General features: G+C 39.1%; 1 protein-coding gene across 2 annotated transcripts in view; it reads right to left on the minus strand.

Annotated features, from left to right (window-relative positions):
* Nucleotides 1-24,009, minus strand: part of PCYT1A (phosphate cytidylyltransferase 1A, choline) — a 50,002-nt gene that overhangs the window by 8,737 nt on the left and 17,256 nt on the right. For both annotated transcript variants that reach the window (XM_028101021.2, XM_028101019.2), the window contains exons 2-5: nucleotides 22,433-22,559; nucleotides 8,106-8,205; nucleotides 2,161-2,277; nucleotides 1,111-1,262 (exon numbers count right to left, since the gene is read on the minus strand). In XM_028101021.2, coding sequence (XP_027956822.1) covers nucleotides 1,111-1,262; nucleotides 2,161-2,277; nucleotides 8,106-8,205; nucleotides 22,433-22,549 — 486 coding nt within the window. In that variant the 5' untranslated portion in view covers nucleotides 22,550-22,559. The remainder of the gene's footprint in view (nucleotides 1-1,110; nucleotides 1,263-2,160; nucleotides 2,278-8,105; nucleotides 8,206-22,432; nucleotides 22,560-24,009) is intronic.

The following is a 24,009-nucleotide window of genomic DNA, read 5'->3' on the forward strand; positions in this document are numbered from 1 at the left end:
TTGATACAGAAAAGCTAGAGAACTATAAAAGGTCTGTCCTAATCCCGAAAGTTTTTTTTTTTCCTAAAGATTTTATTTATTTATTCATGAGGGACAGAGGGGGAGAGAGAGAGGGAGAGAGAGAGAGAAGCAGAGGGAGAAGCAAGCTCCCAAGGAGCAGGGAGCCCATGCGGGACTCGATCCCAGGACCCTGGGATCATGACCTGAGCCGAAGGCAGACGCTTAACCATCTGAGCCACCCAGGCGCCCCTAATTCTGAAAGTTTTAACAAATACCCTTTAGCTTCAGGCCTACCCCCAAGTATTGCTTTTGAAGCACTTTGGCTACTTTTTTCTTTCTGCCTCATTGAACAACTCACCTTTGACATTCCACATACCCCTGCTGAGAACTGACAATATGCTTGCTGGTTCCTCAAGCTTGGGGACCTCACCCTGACCTGATAAACACTTCTCACCCTTTATACCTGCCATTTATAGGAAACTTGTTTCTTTAATGTGTGAGAATTAAAAGGAGTGAGGGGTTTTATACTACTAACTCAATGAGCAAAAGTGGGAAACCTCCCAGTTTCTAATCCCATACAATTTCTAGCCCAAAATCAAAGCCCTAAAACTAGATTTAAGTCAGTATAAGAGAAGTCTATGTTTCCTGGAACTCCTTGAGAGCACAGCTAAGGCTCTGTATATTCTAAAGGACTGGTATGTTAGGAGGATGGACACATTCATAGTGTGGGAGTATAAAAATCACTTAACTGAAGAGTTCAGTTTCTAGCCCTGCTACTGTGTATCCTGGACCAGGTCATTTGGTTTCTCTGGCTCTGTTCTCATATGTATAGTAGAAATAATAGCTACCCAATAAGATTGTTTGGGGGAGCAAAATGAAATATAATGGATGTAAAAGTGCTTGTAAACCACCAAAACCCATATAAATGTTAGGGATGATTATTAGTAGTAGTAATATCACTGTCATCTCTTCTATGTGAAATTTACATAAAGCATAAAGTAAAAAAAAAAAAAAAAAAAAGGCTAGTGGAAAACTACCCTAAGTCCCAGAAGTCTTGAGATTTGAGGGAATTCCATAACAAGGAATGGGGACATGTGCTCAGTTTCTTACCCGGTGTTCTGCCAGGAATTCTGGTGTCAGGGTCCAGGGGGCATTCCTCACCACCTCATCCACATAGCGGCAGTGCTGCACTGCATCATAGCGCTCATTTTCATTCATCACCGTGAAGCCTTTGAAGTTGTGCGTAAGCTCATCACTGCAAACTGAGTTCACCACATCATAAAGTTGTAAGTCAAAGTCCCTTTGCTTAACCATTCCTCAGTCACCAACCTCTCCCGTTTCCTAGGACTGCAACCAATCTTCCCACCTGGAGAAGAATTTTCTGGATACAGCTCAGTCTGAGTAACAGTGCTTTTCCTAATCCAAGATACATCTTCAGGACCAATGCTCAATAAAAAGCACGTTCACACTTCGGAGAGGAGAGGATACAACAAGGGCCTAAAATCTTTGTCTCTGAAATTAACCTGCTGTGAATTTCTGCATCACTTAAGTTTTTAAAAATGTTTTATTATATTTTCATAAGACTGTACTGGACCACATAATATTTGCTTAACAGACTTTTGCACTTCAGTTGATTCAAAATGATAAACAGGATGCGTGGGTGGCTCAGTCAGTTGAGCATCTGACTCTTGGTCTCAGCTTGGGTCATGATCTCAGGGTCCTGGGATCGAGACCCCTGTTGGGCTCCATGCTCAGCACAGAGTCTGCTTGTCCTTCTCCCTCCCTCTCTGCTTCTCTCTCCTCCCACCCCCCTCACACACTCTCTCTCTCAAATAAATAAAACCTAAAGAAAAAAAAAAAGACAAATTGAAATCTAGAATAAATGCTGTTCTTAAGTAGGCAATAGGGGTCACTGTTGCTCCCCAAACTGCAGAAACTCAGCTAAAAACATAAAAACTGGACATCTCAGGTCAAAGAGCTTGGAGCTTCTCTCACCAGGTTTATATAATTCATATACTTCATGTTTTAGAGAGGCTGTTCTATATCCCTCATTTAAAAACCAAACCAAGAGCCAGTATTCATGTTATAACAGGAGAAAAAGGCTACTATAATTTTTTTTTTTTTCTGGAAAGCACCTAAAGTCATCAGATGTTTTCTTACCTCCTACAATGAGGTATGTATTAGGGAAAAGGTTCTTTGCTTGCATCAGAGCCCGGGCATGACCACAGTGAAATAAGTCAAATATTCCATCGGCATAAACTCTCACAGGCCGATCACCTAAATCCAAAGGAAAGAATTGATTACAAAAACACACTGATTCAATACTTCATATATGACAAATAGAAATGGCACTGTGTTCCATCCTTGCATACCCCTTTCTCAAGGTGTTCTCTGGATATTCACCCTAATGGAAGGATGGGTTGGGGTGGTGAGGAATAATATCACAGACTTCCTTGGCTCCAAAGACCCTTTTTTGACATCACACCCATTGACTCTCTGTTAGCCTGATTTCATCAAACTGCTCATGTAACTGGATTTCATGATTGCTTTTTCTTGAAGTTATTTTAGAAGTGAATAGGAAGGGGCGCCTGGGTGGCTTAGTCGGTTAAGCATCTGCCTTCAGCTCAGGTCATGGTCCCAGGGTCCTAGGATTGAGCCCCACCATCGGGCTCTCTGCCCAGCAGGGAGCCTGCTTCTCCCTCTCCCTCTGCCACTTGTGCTCTCTTGCTTGCTCACTCATGCTCTCTCTCAAATGAATAAATCTTAAAAAAAAAAAAAAAAGTGAATGGGAAGAACTACATATGTGTCCTAAACTTCAAAATCCTCACCTTCAGCTTATGCCTAAATTTCAGTCACATTTAAACAGGGTGTAGTTAGGGCGCCTGGGTGGCTCAGTTGGTTAAGCAACTGCCTTTGGCTCAGGTCATGATCCTGGAGTCCCGGGATCGAGTCCCACATCGGGCTCCCTGCTCAGCAGGGAGTCTGCTTCTCCCTCTGACCCTCCTCCCTCTCATGCTCTCTGTCTCTCATTCTCTCTCTCGCAAATAAATAAAAAAATAAAATAAAATAAAATCTTAAAACAGGGTGTAGTTAAGCTATACTCCCGCTGCTTGCTCTCTCATTTTCAGGCTGCCCTGATTACTAATAACTAAGCTTTGCTTTGAAAATAAACCTCCCTCCAACTGCCCCGTGAGTAAGAAGTGATCCAGAGGGGTTGACAGGGAAGGTGAAAGGGGTGTAGAGATCAGTTACCAATTTATTGCTTCTCAGTCCCAGTCACCCTCAATATCTGCTCTGTGATGACAGATGGGATTCCTTCAAGTGTTTCTCCTGACAGTGAGCATGATGTTATACTTTCTCAGTAGAGGGTGATATACTAAGTATTTAAAAGTCAAATATCAATCTTATAGGACTTTACATTAAGAGTTTTTCCTCTTGGGGCGCCTGGGTGGCTCAGTCGTTAAGTGTCTGCCTTCGCCTCAGGTCATGATCCCAGGGTCCTGGGATCGAGCCCCGCATCGGGCTCCCTGCTCCACGGGAGGCCTGCTTCTTCCTCTCCCACTCCCCCTGCTTGTGTTCCTGCTCTCGCTATGTCTCTGTCAAATAAATAAATAAAATCTTAAAAAAAAGAAAAGTTTTTCCTCTTCTCTCCATTAGTGAGAATAACAGAGAACAGATAGTCTATTTTTAGTAGTACTGGACTATGAAAGAAAATCCAGGTAATGAATGATCTCTTGCGGGCACAAGACTAATACCAAAGCCAAACAAACACACTGAGGATGGATTTGACATAATGCTTCAAATAATAAATCTAACAAGTCCTAGTAACATATTCCCATATGTGAATAAAAGAAGAGTATCTAACTATAGCAGCAGAAAATAACAGTAGGAGCAGCTACATCATTCTGGGAAAGAAGGGGAGCCGCATCAGATATACCATACTGAAGGTAGGGGTAAGATACATCTTCTCCCTCCTGTCTGAGGACAATCGATCAAGGGGGAGAAAACTGGTTCTCAAAAGGTCTGTGGACTTTTCTTTCCAGATAGCTTTATCGATAAATAAATAGCTTTTAAACTGAGAAATCATACACTGGGGATAGAAACATAAATTGGTACAAATTTTAAGGGCAGTTAGAGGGGCGCCTGGGTGGCTCAGTTGGTTAAGCAACTGCCTTTGGCTCAGGTCTTGATCCTAGAGTCCTGGGACGGAGCCCCGCATCAGGCTCTCTGCTCAGCAGGGTGTCTGTTTCTCCCTCTCCCTCTGTCCCTTTCCTCCTTCTCCTACTCGTGCGCCAAGCATGCACATGCTCTCTCTCAAATAAATAAAATCTTTTAAAAAAGGGCAATTAGACAATATCTATCAAAAGACAAATGCTTTTACTTTTTTCTGGAAAGTACCTAAAGTCATCGGATGTTTTCTTATCTCCTACAATGGCCCAGCTACACCTACAATGGCCCAGCTATTCTAGTTCTAGGAATTTTTCTCACAGATAAGATTTGTAAATATGTATGTTATTCATTGCAGCATAGTCTGTAATAATCAAAGTTTGGAAACAACCTAAATCTCAATGGAAGGACTGAATGTACCATGATACACCTACTAAAAGGGTGAGAGGGAGGGATAGTGGGTAGCTGTGAGATGGTGATAATAGGAAGACATTTCACTCTGTACCCTGTTTGTACTTTATTAATGTTAGGCCATGGGAATGTATTGGTTTATAATAAAGGAAATGAAATTTTTAAATAAAACAGATATGCCAATACAACGAAAAACAAATAATATAATGGATTTAAGAGTCAGAAAAATTACAGCTCCAATTTAACCACCAGCCTCCTTCCTCTGTAATCGTAACCTCTTTAAGACTCAGTTTCCTCAACCATAAAACAAAGCAAAAGAAAACAAAATCTGAGGAGCCTAATCTGTCTTCTACATCCTAGAAATCATGGCCATGAAGTAACTAACATACTTCCATCTTTCCTAAACAAGTCCAGCGTGACTATGATCTCACTTTTTTGATCCTAAAAGACAAAGCATAGAATACAAAAATTAAGATTTTGTTGTTGTTTCTTTGACATTAGTGTATAGCATGGGCAAAGTGAGATGAGGATGGTGGAAATAGTACAGTAGTACAGAATGCTGTTGATCGACTGGCTGTTTGTCAGGGTTAATCATCCTGTTATCAGGCCAAGTCACCACCAAACCCTTTCTCAGACCAAACTCCAGATGTGCTTCTTGCCCTCTTCAGTGTTTCCCCAGCCTCCTAAACTCTCAATTCCCCATGACTTACCCCCAAGTCTTTAGCAAACCCAGGCTAATATAGTAACCAAATGGCCAGAAAGGACCACTGTTGAATGAGAAAATGTGGGGAAAAGCACGAGTTATTCATTCTCTTACCAAGTGTCTACTGGTCAGGATGACCAAACCCTGATTTATATATTGTCTCAGCTTATTATTAGGAGCAACCCCCTTTCACTTTCAAAATGGTCCTGATTTGTATTATAAATTATAGTCCTTGCACTACTGTTGGCTAAATAAATATATGTTTTCCTCTAGGCAGAACAGATCTGTTTCAATTTACTGCATCTTTTGATATATTCTCTCAAATACTTATCACCAAAACTTTTGCCCCTAACAAGATTCTATTGCGCTTCAGACTTTGCCTTTTTTTCCCCTTTCTCCTTGAAAACATATTGCTGACCTTTTTCTTTCATCTTCCAAAAGAAATAAGCTTTTCATCTCTCAAGCTATATTTGTTTTTTCTCTGGGTAGTGAGTTTTCTCCTAGATTATACCAACTCCATTCTTGTATTCCCTTAACCTCCCTAGTGAAGACATGGTGTGGGGGAGGAGGGGAAGGATGCCCCCTTGTACAAGTTATTGGTTTAAAATTCACTAATTGTGGCATGTGTAGATTCCTTATTGGTTTATTGGTTTACTCCTTGTCCAACACTGAATAGTCACGTGGTTATTTAACTTAAGACTGAACAGACAGAATGAGATATAGGAGAAAAACTGGAGACCAGATTAGACCAGCCAACTTTATAGGCTAATTTGTGACTCTCTGTTCTACCTAAAATGCAATCAGTTTGCCAATGGCCTTCTTCTTTTTTTTTTTTTTAAAGAGCCAGAGGATACTTAAAGACTTTCTTTTTTTTTTGATCAGTAGTTTTCCTCTTTTTTTTTTTTTTTAGGTTTTTTAATTTATTTGACAGAGAGATAGAGAGTACAAGTAGGCAGAGCGGCAGGCAGAGGGAGAGAGAGAGGCAGGCTCTCCGCCGAGCAGGGGGCCCAACGTAAGGCTCAATCCCAGGACCCTGAGATCATGACCCGAGCCAAAGGCAGACGCTTAACGACTGAGCCACCCAGGCGCCCCTGCCAATGGCCTTCTATTATTTATAACTAATGTCTACAAAGAGCAGCATCACTCCAGGGTGAAAGGAACACAAAGGTGGAAAAACTTAGGTTTTAGTTTCAATTCTATCACTAATTATTTGTTTTATTATAGGGAAGCTTTCACTTCTTAGTTTCTGAGGACTTCAATTTCTTCATGTATATAATGAAGAGATGATAAAGTAGATAATCTCAAAAAATGACTTACAAAATTCTAAAATTGTTAAAATTCTAATTCTACAATTGTTAAAAATTAGATTAGTTAGTGCTTGTTAACTATAAGCTTTAAAACTTGGGAATAGTACACATGCACACACAAACATTTTATGTACCATAGGTGATTTGTGGATAGATTAGCAATAAGCTGGGTAATATAGACAACGTGATCAGATCTGAGTGAAGTACTACATTCTGAATGTGTGTTATTAGAGAGCCCCCATGAAAAGATCTTGCCTTCAACAGGTCTACTATCACATGTGAATGTGATCCTTGAACTGTTTGATGGCATTTTGAAATTTGACCTGCCACCACTACACCGTTTTGTTGTCATTTTGTTGTCATTTTACCCTGCCCCATTGGCCTGCTTATTACTCAAGGGGAGCCAAGTCCAAAATACCATCATGAGTCAGAAGGGTCATGATCAACATGAGCTACATCTAAACACTTTGGAAAAAAGAAAGCATTCTCTGGAATTTTGAGGACTCAAAAGCTATGCTTCATATAGCCAAGAAATAGCTGAGGAGTACTGGGATCCCTGGCCTGAAATTGTCCAGCATTCATGGTTATTCATATTTTGCTACTCTTCAATTACAGCAGAGAGCAAACATACTAACACTATTAAGAAGTAACCACAAATATCTTCTATATAGTGGAAATGTATAGACTTGTGGCTGTAACTACCTCTTGTTCCCTAGTACTTGCCTGAGTTTGAGTGCAGGCCTACATTTACAGAGTAGACAGAACACTTACCATAATAATGGAAAGAACCAAAAAAGGATTGAAAAAAAGAATTGGAGAATTTACAAATAAGTAAGGACAGCTGCCTATAGGACTTTATATTCCTAACACTCAAGGAAGCTTCTCTTTATGATGATCCCTAAATCCACTTGTCCAAAACAGGAAGAGTAACTAGAATATATATTAATAATTTATGTAGTCAAAAATAGCTCATTAATGATGTAAACTAAGCATACAAATAAAGAGTATAGGGTTTAAAAATAATAAAGTGAGTCTTTAAAAAAAACCTAAAAAATATCAGTAAAGATAAAGTTAAGTGATAAGAATCTACCCACTTAGGATATTTTTGTCCTATAGCAGCATCATAGCTAGGGTACTAACTTATAGAAAGGGAGATCTGGGGGACAATTCTGAAGGCTATTAAAAATGTGACAGCCTGACATATTTTTGGACCTTTGTAAATACAGACGAGATTATAATCCACCTCGGGCTAATATCCTATTATCTCTGTTCCACTATATCTCAAGCTGTAACAACATCACAGAAAACAAGCTTATAAGAAGGAGAAAAAATGAAATTTTATGGAGTGCAGTTATTTTTCCCAAAGAGAACAACTGGGAGATGGGAGGAAACCCTCCCCTAACTAGCCTTTACAAGTAAACTGAGGAAAGAATATAGAAAGTACGTGTATGTTTGATAAATACAATTGAATGCTAAAAACAAGAGTAAAACAACAGTATAAATAGGCATTTACTTACAAGGAGTTCCTCTGCTGGCTTCTTCCATAGTTACCCTGACATAGGGCTTACTAAAGTCAACTTCAATTTCGTCAGAAAAAGGAGCTGGCTGCTGTAAGCCCTTAAGAAGAGGAAAGTGAAGGAAAAGAAAGTTAAATTCAATGGTATAGACTGAAATACTCAAAAAATGGCAACTTTAAAGAACAGTTATTCAATATACTGGTGATTAAATTCCTCCTAAAGCCGTAACAAAAGAAAAAAAGGCATTTCAAAATGACAAGTGAAAGTTCCAACCTTTTACCAAATGAGTAAATCAGTAAATCATGATAGGAAAGATAAATGTCTTACTGGTGATTTCAGGGTAATATTGAGCGAGGTGGCTGGGAAACTAAGCTCAGTCCCAACTAACTGGGTCCAGAATAATGGTTCCTCCACTACCTGGCACAACACCCAACCCTGTTCTATGTGATGAAATTGCCAAGGTTTTTGGGTTTTTTTAAGATTTTATTTATTTATTTGACAGAGAGACACAGCAAGAGAGGGAACACAAGCAGGGGGAGTGGGAGAGGGAGAAGCAGGCTTCAAGGCAAGCAGGGAGCCCTATGTGGGGCTGGATCCCAGGACCCTGGGATCACCACCCAAGCCAAAGGCAGATGCCCAAGGACTGAGCTACCCAGGAGCCCTGAAAATTGCCAAGGTTCTTAAGTACATTTTCATACCACTTCAACTAGGGGACTGGGAAGGGAAATAGCTTCTGTATGCTTTATTAAGTATGATTATCACTGTATAATGCTTTACACTATAAATATATTCTAGTGCTCATAACAGCCCTGTGAGGCAAGAAGCACAATAATTCTCAATTTAAAGATGAGGAAAACAAGGTTCAAAGAAATTATATGAATTATATGCAATTACTCAGAGGCAAAGCTGAAATAAGAATGCAGGAATGCTCTTTCCTCTACAGAGGAAAGCCTTACTTCAGAGTTTTTGTTAAATTTATTCTTGGGGCACCTGGGTGGCTCAGTCAGGTAAGCATCTGCCTTCAGCTCAGGTCATGATCCCAGGGTCCTGGGATCAAGCCCCCTATCGGGCTTCCTGATCAGAGGGGAACCTGTTTCTCCCGCTCCCTCTGGTGTCCTCCCCCTGCTTGTGCTGTCTCTCTCAAATAAATAAATAAAATTTTAAAAAAATATTCTTGGGGTGCCTGGGTGGCTCAGATGGTTAAGCATCTGCCTTCAGCTCAGGTCATGATCCCAGAGTCCTGGAATCAAGCCCCGCATCGGGCTCCCTCTTCAGCGGGAAGCCTGCTTCTCCCTCTCCCACTCCTCCTGCTTGTGTTCCCTCTCTCACTGTGTCTCTGTCAAATAAATAAAATCCTCTAAAAAAAATTTATTCTTAAGTATTTTATTCTATTTGATTCTATTGTGAAGGGAATTGTTTTTCTTACCTTTATTTTTGGATTGTTCCTTGCTTTGGATTGTTCCTTGTTCCTTTGCATTTCTATATAGAAATGCAAATTGATTTATATGTGCACATGTTGTGTCTGTGTGTATAATTTCAGATGATTTTTGTATTTTGATCTTGGTCTTGTGACTTTGCTAAACTCAATTATTAGTTCTAGCACTTTGTTTGGTAGATTCCTTAGGATTTTCTACATATGAGATCATGTCATCTGTGACTAAAGACGTTTTACTTCTTTCCAATCTGGATGCCTTTAATTTCCTTTTTATTATCCCTTTATTGCTTTAGTTGGAATCTCTAGCACAATGTTGAACAGAAGTAACAAGAACAAATATCCTTGCCTTTTTCCCAATCTTAGGGGTGAAGCATGCAATCTTTCACCATTAAATATTATGTTAACTAGGTTTTTTGTGGATGCCGTTTATCAACTGAGGAATTGCCCTCGTTTTTGCAATTTGTTGAGAGTTTTTATAATAAAAAGGTGTTGGATTTTGTCACATGCTTTTTCTGCATTACCAAAACAATCATATTCTGATTTTGTCTTTCGTTACTTCTGGTGTATTAGATCGAGTTTTAGGATGTAAAACCAACCTTGCATTCCAGAGTAAAATCCCCCTTGGTCATGCTATATAAATCTTTTTATATGTTCCTGGATTTGTTAATATCTTGTTAAGGATTTTTACATCTAAGTTTGTGAGAAATTTTGAACTATAGTTTCCTTTTCTTGTGTTTTTTTTTTTTTTTTTTTGGCCTGGCTTTGAGGTTTGGTTTCATAAAATGGGATAGAAAGTATTCTCTGAAATAGCAGAGAAACTGTTCAGAATAGGGAACTATTTCTTCCCTAAAGTTTGAAAGAATTCACCAATGAAGCATCTTGTCTTTGTGGGAAGATTTTTATTTATTTTTTAAAGATTTTATTTATTTATTTGAGAGAGCGAGAATGAGAGAGAGAGAGAGAGCACATGAGAGGGGGGAGGGTCAGACGGAGAAGCAGACTCCCTGCTGAGCAGGAAGCCCGACGTGGGACTCGATCCCGGGACTCCAGGATCATGACCTGAGCCGAAGGCAGTCGCTTAACCAACTGAGCCACCCAGGCGCCCCTTTGTGGGAAGATTTTTAAAAATAAATGTGATTTTTTTTTTTAACTTGGGATAAGTCCATTCAGATTTTCTATTTCATTTTGGGCCAGTTTTGGTAATTTGTCTTTTTCTAGGAATTTCTATTTTATATAAATTGTCAAATTTTTTGGCATTCAGTTGTTCATAACATTCCCTTATAATTCTTTTAATTTCTGTTGGGCTGTAGTAATGTTTGCTTAGAATTTTAAATTCTAAATAGATCACATTATGATTGGGCTGAATCCAGGAACTGGGAAGACATTGTTTTGTTTTCTTTTCAGATAAGGATGGATTTTTTAAGATTAGGTTTTAGATTTATATATTTATTTGAGAGAGAGAGAGAAAGAGAGCATGAGTAGGAGGAGAGGCAGAGGGGGAGAATCCTCAAGCAGACTCCCACCCTGGATGCAGAGCCTGACTCAGGGTTCACCATGAGATCATAACCCAAGCAGAAACTAAGAGGTGGACGCTCAACTGACTGAGCCACCCAGGCATCCTTTAAGATTAGGTTTTAAAATTAAAACATATTTCTTTTTGGGCACCTGGGTGGCTCAGTTGGTTGGGCATCTGACTCTTGATTTCAGCTCAGGTCATGATCTCAGGATTGTGAGTGGAGAGCCTGCTTAAGATTATCTCTCTCCCTCTTCCTCTGCCCCTCCCCACTGTATGTTCGCTCTCTCTCTCTCTAAAAATAAATAAATCTTTAAAAAAAAACATTTCTTTTTAAAAATCACTAATATAATAAGCTTAGTTTAAGATATGCTAAAGCTATAAAGATAAAACATTCCTTTTTAGGAGATATGGGTACATATGTGTGCTATCCTTTTTAAGAACATTTTTTTTAAAAGATCAGAGAGAGACACAGTGAGAGAGGGAACACAAGCAGAGGGAGTGGGAAAGGAAGAAGCAGGCTTCCCACTGAGCAGGGAGCCCAATGCGAGGCTCAGTCCCAAGAACCTGGGATCATGACCTGAGCCAAAGGCAAATGCTTAACGACTGAGCCACCCAGGCGCCCCAATTTAAGAACACTTTTTAAAGGAGATTAGACCAATGACCCAAATATACAATTTTCTGTAGTTAATAGAGATTTCTCTACAGATTAGACAATTTATCCTCTAGAAGTCAGTACTCAAAGAGTTCCTTAACAGTAGTTTGTGTTTCTAAAAACATATGCTATTCACAAAATAACACATAATTTATGATTCTATCTATATAAAGGTCAAAAACAGGCAAAGCTAAATGACATATCAGATAAAGGGCTAGTATCCAAAATCTATAAAGAACTTATCAAACGCAACACCCAAAGAACAAATAATCCAATCAGGAAATGGGCAGAAGACATGAACAGACATTTTTCCAAAGAAGACATCCAAATGGCCAACAGACACATGAAAAAGGGCTCAACATTGCTCGGCATCAGGGAAATTCAAATCAAAACCTCAATGAGATACCACCTCACCAAGTCAGAAAATGACAGATGTTGGCGGGGATGCGGAGAAAGGGGAACCCTCCTACACTGTTGGTGGGAATGCAAGTTGGTGCAACCACTCTGGAAAACAGTATGGAGGTTCCTCAAACAGTTGAAAATAGAGCTACCATACGATCCAGCAATTGCACTACTGGGTATTTACCACAAAGATACAAATGTAGGGATCCGAAGGGGTACGTGCACCCCGATGTTTATAGCAGCAACGTCCACAACAGCCAAACTGTGGAAAGAGCCAAGATGTCCATCGACAGATGAATGGATAAAGAAGATGTGGTATATATACACAATGGAATATTATGCAGCCATCAAAAGGAATGAGAGCTTGCCATTTGCAATGACATGGATGGAACTGGAGGGTGTTATGCTGAGTGAAATAAGTCAATCAGAGAAAGACATGTATCATATGACCTCACTGATATGAGGAATTCTTAATCTCAGGAAACAAACTGAGTGTTGCTGGAGTGGTGGGGGGTGGGAGGGATGGGGTGGCTGGGTGATAGGCATTGGGGAGGGTATGTGCTATGGTGAGCGCTGTGAATTGTGCAAGGCTGTTGAATCACAGATCTGTACTTCTGAAACAAATAATGCAACATATGTTAAGAAAAAAGAAAAAGAAGAAGATAGCAGGAGGGGAAGAATGAAGGGGAGTAAGTCGGAGCGGGAGACGAACCATGAGAGACGATGGGCTCTGAAAAACAAACTGAGGGTTCTAGAGGGGAGGGGGGTGGGGGGATGGGTTAGCCTGGTGATGGGTATTAAAGAGGGCAAATTCTGCATGGAGCACTGGGTGTTATGCACAAACAATGAATCATGGAACACTACATCAAAAACTAATGATGTAATGTATGGTGATTAACATAACAATAAAAAAATTAAAAAAAACAGGCAAAGCTAATCTATGATGACTAGAAGCCACAGGAAAATGAGGAAATCTGGGTAAAGTGGACACTGACAAGCACGGACGTGAGAGTCTTCTGGGAATACTGGTGATTACATGGATATATATACATATGTAAAAATTTATTGAGCTGTACACTCAAGGTCTGTGCACTCTATTGTATTTAAGTTATACCTCAAGAAACAAATGACATTTGGGCATAAAAAGGAATGTAGTACTGATACATGCCACAACAGGGATCCTGAAATCTTGAAAATATTATACTAAGTGAAAGAAGCTGGCCACAAAAGACCACTTATTGTATGATTCCATTTATATATAATATCCAGAATAGGAAAATATATACAGAAAGTAAATTAGTGGTTATACAGGGCTTGGAGGATTAGGGAAAAATGGAGAGTAACTGCTAATGGATACAGGGCTTCTCCCTGGGGTGATGAAAATGTTCTAAAACAGATTATGATGATGGTTGCACACTCTGCACACTTTATTGCACACTTTAAATGGGTATGTGAATTATAATGGTATATGAATTATAGCAATAAAGTTTATATATATTTATATATAAAAACAGGCAAAAATCTGTAAAACAAATAGAAAAAAATGTATTTATTAACAATAGTACATGTAGATCAAAGACGGGTTTTAATGTGTCTCTGAAAGTTATAACCAATGGTGTACTGGAGTTGGTTGTCAAATATTCAGGAATTTTGTGGGCCAGTTATTAAATCATTGGTAGTCTGATCTCAGCCACAGAAATCAGCAAATGCTATATATCAGAGGTTTTTTTCCTCTGCAGTGAGCCAGTTTACTAGGACACCATTGGTTATTTTGCATACTCAGAAAGAGACCAGTTCAGAGGTTATTATACGGAGAAGAAAATGGACTTACAGATTTTTCCATTGATGTTGCAGTGGGAGTAGAAAGCGTGGTAGATTTTGTGAAGGAAGAATGGGTAGCACACGGTAAAAAGAAAAAATATTGGGGCACCTGGGTGGCTCAGCCATTAAGCATCTGCCTTTGGCTCAGGTCATGATCCCAGGGTCCTGGGATCGAGCCCCGCATCGGGCTCCCCACTTGGCAGGAAGCCTGCTTCTCCCTCTCCCACTCCCCCTGCTTGTGTTCCCCCTCTCGCTATCTCTCTGTCAAATAAATAAATAAAATCTATAAAAAAAAAAAAGAAAGAAAAAATATTGTCACTTGAGGAAAAAGAGGCATTTACAATGAATTTTTGAACTGAAGATAAGATTGTAGTACCAGTAGTACAGTAGCAGGAATGGGGAAGTTTTAAAAAAAGGAGTTGAGATCAAAGAAAATGAGAACTGAGAGAAGTCTTTGAATTTGGAGATTTAAATGACTATTAGAGACCTTCTAGAATATATTAATAAAAGTCAAAGAAAATTACCTTTAAGAAGAAAAGGAAACAGATTAGTAATAATCTCTCATTAGATATGTGTATCTGTAAAAGGAATGAGAAAAACTGAAAGGTACCTAGAGGAGACAGAAATATCAAGTGGCTTTTTTTTTTTTTTAAGTTAAGGAGATCTGTACATGTCCAAGACAGAGGAAAAGGAGCCAAAGAGACGGAAAATACCGGAGAAGGAAAAAAACAGATAACTGAGGAAGGAAGAGTCTAGAGAAATGGTAGGGAATGGCTTCAAAGGAAAGCAGGGGGAGGGGGGGAAGTATTAGCTTCAGAAATAGGAAGGATCACCCTTTTCTAAAAGAAGAAGGGAAGGTGATAAAAGGACAATGTTAGATGTAAAGGAGGAAAGACACACAAATTTATATCTGATGTCCTCAATTTTATCAGTATAGTAATAAGGACATGAAATGTCATATGAAAAACAGTGAGGTTGGAATGAGACTGAAAGCTTGAGGAAAGTAGAAAATATGTGGAACAGCTGTTGTGGGAAATGTACCAGAGCATCAGCAAATGACTAATGGAACTGCTGAGCACTGTATTAAGCCCAGATCCAGCTAGAAACATTAATCTAGAGAAGGCCAAGTTAACAGGTCTAGGAAGAGAAACTGTGAAAGATCTAGGGTTAGGCCATGGCAAATGGAAGGGAAGCAAAGGGATCTAGACATTTCTCCAAAGAAGATATACTAATGGCCAAAAAGCACATGGAAAGATGCTCAACAACATTAGTCATCATGGAAATGCAAATGAAAATCACAAAATACAACTTCACACCCACTAGAATGGCTATGAGGAAAAACACTGGCAAAAATGGTGATGGCAAGAATGTGGAGAAACTGGAACCTTCATACACTGCTGCTGTGAATGTGAACATGTGCCCAACTTTGGAAAATAGTTCTTCAAAATGTTAAACACAGAATACCATATGATCCAAAAATTACACTCCTGGGTATATAACCAAGAGAATGAAAACAAAGATTTTATTTTTTTATTATTTTTGTAAGTAGGCTCTACGCCCAACATGGGGCTTGAACTCATGACCTCAAGGTCAAGAATCACATGGTCCACTGACTGGGCCAGCCAGGCACCCCTGAAAACATATATATATTTTTAAAAACCTATACATGAATAATGTTCATAACAGCATTATTCACTATAGCCAAAAAGTGATGAATGGATAAACAAAATGGTATGTCTACGTGTACTACTATTCACCTGTAAAAATGAATGCAGTATTAATATATGCTACTACCTGGATGGACCTTGAAAACAATGTTAAATATAAGAAGCCAGATACAGAAGGCCACATACTATATGATTCCATTTATAGGAAATGTCCAAAATAGACAAATACCTAGAGACAGAAAGTAGATTAGTGGTTGCCAGAGGATAGGTTAGGGGGATGGGGGGTGACTGCTAACAGGTATGGGGCTTCTTTTTGTGGTGATGAAAATGTTCTGGAATTAGACAGTGGTGATGGCTGCATTAACATTGTGAATACACTAAAAAAAAAAACACTGAATTGTACACTTTTTAATAGTTTAAACAGTGAATTTTATGTTACATGAATTTTATCTCAATTTAAAAAGATACATTAAAGTATCCTATCTTTCAGGGCACCTGGGTAGCTCAGTCAGTTAAGCATCCAACTCTAGATTTTGGCTCAGGTCATGATCTCAGGGTCCTGGGATCGAGCCCTGTGTCAGGCTCCGCGGCCAGCACAGAGTTCTGCTTGGGATTCTCTCTCCCCCTCTCCCCCTGCCCCTCCCCCACTCACATGCACCCACACTCCTTCTCTCTCTCTCTCTAAAATAAATATTTTTAAAAAAGTGTTCTATCTTTTACAGCTGTTTCTTCAATCTTCCTTGTATACTGTGTATGTTCCAGAAGGCAAATGAAGGCAGAAGGCAAATGCAGATATCTCTCCTGGCTAGGGTTTCAATTCCTCCTAAGTATAGAAAGTGAAACCTAAGGTTCTTCAACTACAACAGATCAGCAAAATCTTTCTCATTCTAGAATTGCCTCCAGTTAGAATGAATAGTATTTCTAAAAATATCTTTCTAAAAACAGTGTCTCTAGAAGCTAAGCCTTAAGAAAGTAGGACTAAGTATTTCTACCTTTATTCTTCTAAAACATACCTCCTTCATTTTAATCTCAAGGGAATCCTGCAGAATATTATCTTCAAGTGGTTTGGCTATCTGATTGTGAAGCATAAATGAAAGGGCATGGATTTAGAACTTGAAAAAACTTAAATCTAAATACCAACTCTAGGGACGCCTAGGTCGCTCAGTCGGTTAAGCATCTGCCTTCGGCTCAGGTCATGATCCCAGGGTCCTAGGATCGAGTCCCACATCGGGCTCCTTGCTCAGTGGGGAGCCTGCTTCTCCCTCTGCCTGCCACTCCCCCTGCTTGTGTGCTCTCTCTCTCTCTCTGACATAATAAATAAATAAAATCTTTAAAATAAATAAATAAATCCCAACTCTATCACTTAATAGCTGTGAAATCACGGCTTTCCTCTTCTATTAAATGGAATATAATACATGCCCCACAAGACGGCTACAAGGATTAAATAAAAGAGCATATGCAAAGTAACTAGCACAATGTTTCACATATAGTGGCACTCAACAAATTTAGGTCATCATCAACAACATAAGCTCATGTTGTTTATGGCACACAGGTTTTATTATGCCAACAAAATTAACTAAATTGTATTAATCTAAGAGATTAGATTCTAGATGCTATATCAAGTTTCTAATTCTATACAAATTATAACTAATACTATTATAACGATTAATGATCATCATCCCCAAATTATGAATGATCTTCTGAATGCAATACTGCTTTCATAAAAACTTTTCCTGATTATGTTCACGTATATTAACTCACTATTCCTCAAAATTCCAGTGAAAGAGATGAGATTCTGGTGTCCTTAGGAATAGGGAATGGAGATAACTCAGATTATGACCAGAACTTGATATTGGCTTCCCAGTACTCTACTTCCAAGGATTCTTAAACATTTTTCAGCAAAAACTTTCACAATGACAGAGAAACATTCCCCTTTTACCCAAACATGCTGCACAAATGGTAACAGGTCTTACTGAGATCTAAATTTTTTCCATAATGCTAGAGGAAAGGCTGTGAAGTCAAGAGGAATACCACAGGGTGTGAGAAAGAAGGGATAAGGAACAGAACAAAAAGATTCCACTCCCTGGGGGTGGGAAGGAAGGAAGGGAGGGAGGGAGGAGGGAAGGTAGGAAAGAAAAGGAAAAGGGAGAAAGGGAGAAGGGGGGAGAGGGAGGTAAGAAGGAAGGAGCAAAGAAAAGCAGTAATTCTCCCTGACTCCTACTGCCATTTCAATGAATGTAAACAATGAACTCATCTATCTAACCACTATTTGGATGTCTCCTAGACCTTCTAAGTTGAACGTGTACTAAATTAAAATCATCTTTCTCCTAAACCATCTTTCTGTATTTCTACTTTAAGTAAGAAGCATGCCATCTACACAATCTGCCTAAGACTGAAATCCAGGAGTCATCTTTAACACCTCTCCTCCTTTACATCCTGATGTCCAAGGATTGTCTATTTTACCCCTTAAAAACTTAAAATTTTAGTTTAAGTTCTCATTATCTTCAACCTGGATCATTACAACAATCTCACAACTAGTCCTTTGGTTTCTGTCAATCCCTGTTTCAACGAATCCTTTCTAAAACAACCAGGATGATCTTTAAACTACAAATCTGATCACATTATCCACAGGATAAAGTTCAAACTCCTTATCACAGCACACAAGATCCTTCATAATCAGCCCTTGCTTACCTTATCTATTGCAGATTATTATTCTGAACTTTAAACTCTAGTAATATTACTCATAGTTTGCTAAACACACTATTATTTCACACTTGAACTTATATTCTATCTCTTACCTATTTCTTGGAGAATTTTTTTTTTTTAAGTAGGTTCCATGCCCAGCATGGAGCCCAACACGGGGCCTGAACTCACAACCCTGAGATCAAGACGTGAGCTGAGATCAAGAGTCAGACGCTTAACCAACTGAGCCGCCCGGGTGCCCCTTGTCCATTCCTTGAATTCCTATTTATCCTTCAAAGTTCAGCTCAGAAATAATCTCCTCAATGAACCTTTTCCAAAACCACTGTCCCCACCCCTAGATCCAAGTTTATCTGTTGCTCCTCTAGGCAGCCATTGTACTTCTTTCTTCCATTTAGCCCTTTCATTTTGTTTTTTCTTTTTTAGGAGAGAGAGTATGCAAGCAGGGGAGGAGCTGAGGGAGAGGGAGAAAAGAGAACTCTAAGCAGGCTCCCTGCTCAGTGCAGAGCCTGATGTGGGGCTCAACCTCACAACCCTGATATCATGATCTGAGCCAAAATCAAGAGTCAGATGCTTAACCGACTGAGCCACCCAGGCACCCCTCATTCTGTATCTTAATTATTTATCTATTTCCCCTATTTGTCTGTGAGCTTTTTTTTTTTTAAAGAAGCTTCTTTTTTATTTATTTGAGAGAGTGAGTGAGTGAGTGAGCACACAGATGGAGAGGGAGAGGGAGAAGCAGACTCTCTGCTGAGCAGGGAGCCCGACGTGAGGCTTGATCCCAGGATCCTGGGATTATGACCTAAACTAAAGGCAGACACTTAACTGACTGAGCCACCCAGGCGCCCCCGTCTGTGAGCTTCTTAAGGGCAAGGTCATCTTTTCTTTTCTTTTTTTAATATATATTTTTAAGATTTTATTTATTTGGCAGAGAAAGACACAGCGAGAGAAGGAACACAAGCAGGGGGAGTGGGAGAGGGAGAAGCAGGCTTCCTGCGGAGCAGGGAGCCTGATGCGGGGCTCGATCCCAGGACCCTGGGATCCTGAGCCGAAGGCAGATGCTTAACAACTGAGCCACCCAGGCGCCCCGGTCATTTTTTCATCTTTGCATCTCCAATGCATAGCAACTGGCACACCGATGTTCTCAATATGAGATTGTGAGATCTATCTCCATTAGCAGAACTGTTGTCAGTTTGTGATTTATTTATACATATGATAAATATTAAGATAGGCTAAAAGTCTTATTCTTCGTAAATATTTTTGTGATTCTTTTTGATTGTATCTTTAGAAACATCTGTATCAGTAAATTCTTTATACTTATAAACAAACTAGCCATAAAGTTATACCTGTATTATTCCTCCTTATTTTCTCTCTTCTTTCCAATTCATTCTGACCCACCACCCCAGCTACTAATACTTGGTGATATTTCCAATTTCTCTCCCCCTTGCAAGGAAAAAAAAAAAACAAAAAACCTCTTCTGGGCTCTAAGCTATAGAGCCTCATATTAGGCTCACATCTCTCAAAGGGAAGATCTTATTTATCTTTATACTCCTATCACCTACTGGCCATGCTGGCACATTGTGTATGATAAAATCTCGTTTGTTCAACTCAAATGTCAACTAATGAGTGGATAAGTAAAATGTGGTATGTTATGGAATATTATTTGTCAACAAAAAGAAATGAAGTACAAATACATGCTACAACATTAATGAATCTTAAAAACATGCTCAGTGAAAAGAAGCCAACCACAAGACTATGTATGTATGTATGCCATTTATATGTAATGTCCAGAATAGGCAAATCTATAGAGACCTAACTACTATAGTAGTTTCCAGAGGCTGAAAGTTAGGAGGTAATGGGAAGTGACTGAGGATGGGGATGGGACTTTTTTGGGGGGTGATGAGAATATTCTAAAATTGGTTGCAGTGATGGTTGCACAACTCTAAATATACCCCAAACCATTGAATTGTATACTTAAAATGTATGGATTATATGATCTCAATAGAGCTGTTATTAAAAAAAAAAGAAAAAAAATCTTGTTTGCTTTTGCTACAGAGCTGAAAAGGGGTCAGAGATTGAACATACAAGTGTACAATGGAGATGACAGACAAGTTTATTTAGCAAACACCCCTCACTAGGGTTGGTACAGCCTGTTGGGCGAGTGAATCTTTAACCATTAGCGCATGCTAAATAGCCAGTGTGTACTAGAGAGGAATGTGGAGTAAGTAGGAAGTCACTCAACTGATTTGTGACATGAATACATGAGCAAAGTAATTTAAAGCACTGAAATTCCTCAATTCTAAGGACCAAGAAATTTAAGTCTTTTGAGATCCCATTCCACTAAGACTGGCCTTTGCTCTATCCCTGGCTATTGTGACTGGCAACGAGTATCACCTACTTGGTTGTAACTTGTCCTACTCCAAGACTGATTGCTGAATTGGTGCTTACCACCATATCTCCTTAACCTGAATTCTCTTAAGAAGCATTCAGAAATTAACAATGGCCTGTTTTGTTTCCTGCTGAGTCATTTTCTGAGTATACTTGCTACAGTGAATAATGGTCCCCTAAAGACGTCTACATGTTACTCTCTAGAACCTGTGACTATGTTACCTTACATGGCAAAAAGGGCTCTGCGGATATGATTAAATTAAAGGATTTTGAACCAGGGTGATTATCCTGGATTATTCAGGTATGTTCAATGTAATCACAAGGGTCTTTGTAAGTGAGAGGTAGAAAAGTCAGAATCAGCAGAGATGTGATGACAGAAGCAGCAGTCAGAGTGATATGATTGCTAGCTGGCACCATGAGCAAAGCAATGGGGACAGCCCTCTCAAAGCTGGAAAAGACAAGAAAACAGATTCTCCCTTAGAACCTCCAGCCCTATCGACTTTTTGATTTTAGCCCTCTGAAACCCATTTCAGACTTCTGACCTCCAGAACTATAAGATAATATAACTGTATAGTTTTAGGCCACTACATTTGTGGCAATGTGTTAAGCAGCAATAGGAAACTAATACACTTGCCCCTACCATCAATATCATCATCAACATCAGGCCTAAAGCATATGTCTCTTGTTGGGGGAATCCAGTTGTTTTTATTGCTCAAGATAGAGTACTGATTTGGAACAAATGTTAATTGTGTCAGAGTAAAAATATTTTTCCCTTTGCACTACATGAAGCTCCAAAACTAAACAGTGGAAACTGCAGTTTGATGAACAGCTAATGGTCAATATAGGTAAAGAAAACACAGAAACATACAATCCTTTCATTGGAATTTTAAAACATGGATTTCATAATAATATTATATATCAATAATAACTTCAGGGGCGCCTGGGTGGCTCAGTCGTTAAGCGTCTGCCTTCAGCTCAGGTCATGATCCCAGGGTCCTGGCATCGAGCCCCGCATCGGGCTCCCTGCTCGGCGGGGGGCCTGCTTCTCCCTCTCCCACTCCCCCTGCTTGTGTTCCTGCTCTTGCTGTCTCTCTCTCTCGCTGTCAAATAATTAAAGAAAAAATCTTAAAAAAATAATAATAATAACTTCAATTGTTTATGTGGTCTTTGACATGTTCTTTAGGAGAAGCTTTAAGAAGGGTACCAAAACGAGACAGAATGAGCAGTTTGGAATGGGATCTTTCATCGAAGGCTTGGCAGTAGTTAGCAAATACAAGATAACATCCCAGGGATAAAGGAACACAAAGTAGGCAGTAATAGAAAAAGGCTCTCATCTAAGATATAACCAGTAATAGAGTGAAGGAATGGAGGAAAAAAAACAAGACACAGAAAACTAAACACCATGAGACGATACTAAGATCAGATGACTGCTCCAATTTCTCTATTCCATTAGTTTTAATTTGATTTTTAGCCTAATATACACACAACTTGCAAATTTTCCCAACATTCTTTTTTTTTCTAACGTTCTTTTTCCAGTTCCAATGTAAAGCTCTTGCAAATGAGCTGTGAGCTACAATTTGATAAGAAAGCGTAACATTTCCAACAACTGTGAAAATACTATTCACACTTACTATTCATTCTTTCCATTATTTAAGAAGACTTGTCATACTGATAGCATCAATTTTATATCAGTTTCTACCCTCCCCCTGCCAGGCTAAGTGTTCAATAAAGAAATCTCTTCCTTACAATTGCACAGCGTGGCATTTTTGAAGAAATTCCATCTTCTTCTGTTGCCCCATTGGGTCCAGGTACCTCTTTTCTCCTCTTTCTTGTGTTCATTTTGGCTGAACTCTGTGCATCCATCTTCTTTTAACTGGTCATAGAAAGTGAAAAAGAATTTTTTTCTCATTGAAGTGGAGAAAAAGTCTGTCACCAGTATTTCAGAGATGTTAACATGGATACACTCAGCAAAAGATCAATTCCATAGCACACATTTCACAAGATGAGCCAATTGCATCTGGCAAAAACAACAAAGCTTCAATAAACACATGCTCTAGTAGAAACAATGAAATGCCTCTCTGGAACAATGGCCACAATTAATCACCTGACCCTGGAAATTATTACCCTGCCCAATATAGCCTGTACACCAACTGCTAATTTCATATCCTGACTGAATGTAAAAGATTCAAAAAACTTGGCTGAGAAAGTTAGTTATATAGACTTCTACCACCAGCCCTTATAACATCCCTGGGACATCTGGAGATATATAACAAGTACAAGGAAATGTGAAAAGTATGTTTTTGGTGCAGATGGAAAAAAAAGAGCTTTTTAAAAAAGAGACAGCCATCACCAATTCCTGGTTTAACAAAGCTGGATTTTTTAACTCTAAATGCTCTGTAGGTTTCAGATATCACTCCACAGGGTTACATCTATTAAAATTGTGAAGTGTACTCTATCTTTTAAATGTCCTTCCTCTTCCTTTTCCAATACCCATTTCCCCGTCCTCTTTCAGAGTCAGAACCTTAAGCCTGTTGTAAGCCCCCAACTATTAAAACCCCACCCAAGCTTCTCCTTCCCCAGTGAAAACTTTATTACTGTCTCACTTAGCACAGAGCTTCTAGCATGAGCTACCACAGAAAAGTTCTGAATATTTGATGTTTCATTTAGATGTTGGCTTGTGCTACCTCTCCAACACCCTGTAAGGATATCTGCATTTTTCTTGGGTATCATAATTTACACAAATAAGTTAATTTAATAATGATGTGATTTGAGGCATCAGCCAGAAATTGGGGATAGAAGAACTTTAATGATCAATTGCCATCTCTGCCAAGACATGATACCATGAATGGTAGAAGAAAGATCCTTAGAGCAGAAGTGAAAAACAAAACAAATGCCAGACAGAACTAGGACATTATACTCCGCCTCACTGCCTCTAATAACCTCTCCTGAATAAAATGTTCATCTAAACAACTGCAATTGTGCCTTTCTTTCCTCTGGCTAAAGTGGCAATGTGACAAGATCTACAAGAAACCTGACCTAATTCTTAAGAGACTGAAGGTGACACCCATGAGTCCTGGCTAAGTATTAGGCTGACATGAAAAACGTCAGAGTCTAAAGTGAAAGATGAATACCACCCAGAAATGTCCTTTCATCACAAATGCAAATTAAAATGGAATAAGGAATACATTTAACAAGTCTTCCAGTGATGATGATAACTTTTCTTCAATATCGTTATTAATTTTTCTTTGTAAATATCCAGAGGTTGTATTACTACTCCCACCTCACCGGTCTGAGAGGCCTACTAAAAACACCTAATCAGAGGT

Source organism: Eumetopias jubatus, unplaced genomic scaffold, assembly GCF_037043125.1.
Source record: "Eumetopias jubatus isolate StellerSeaLion01/CBP00866 unplaced genomic scaffold, mEumJub1_p1.0 scaffold_1, whole genome shotgun sequence".
Classification (NCBI taxonomy): domain Eukaryota; kingdom Metazoa; phylum Chordata; class Mammalia; order Carnivora; family Otariidae; genus Eumetopias; species Eumetopias jubatus.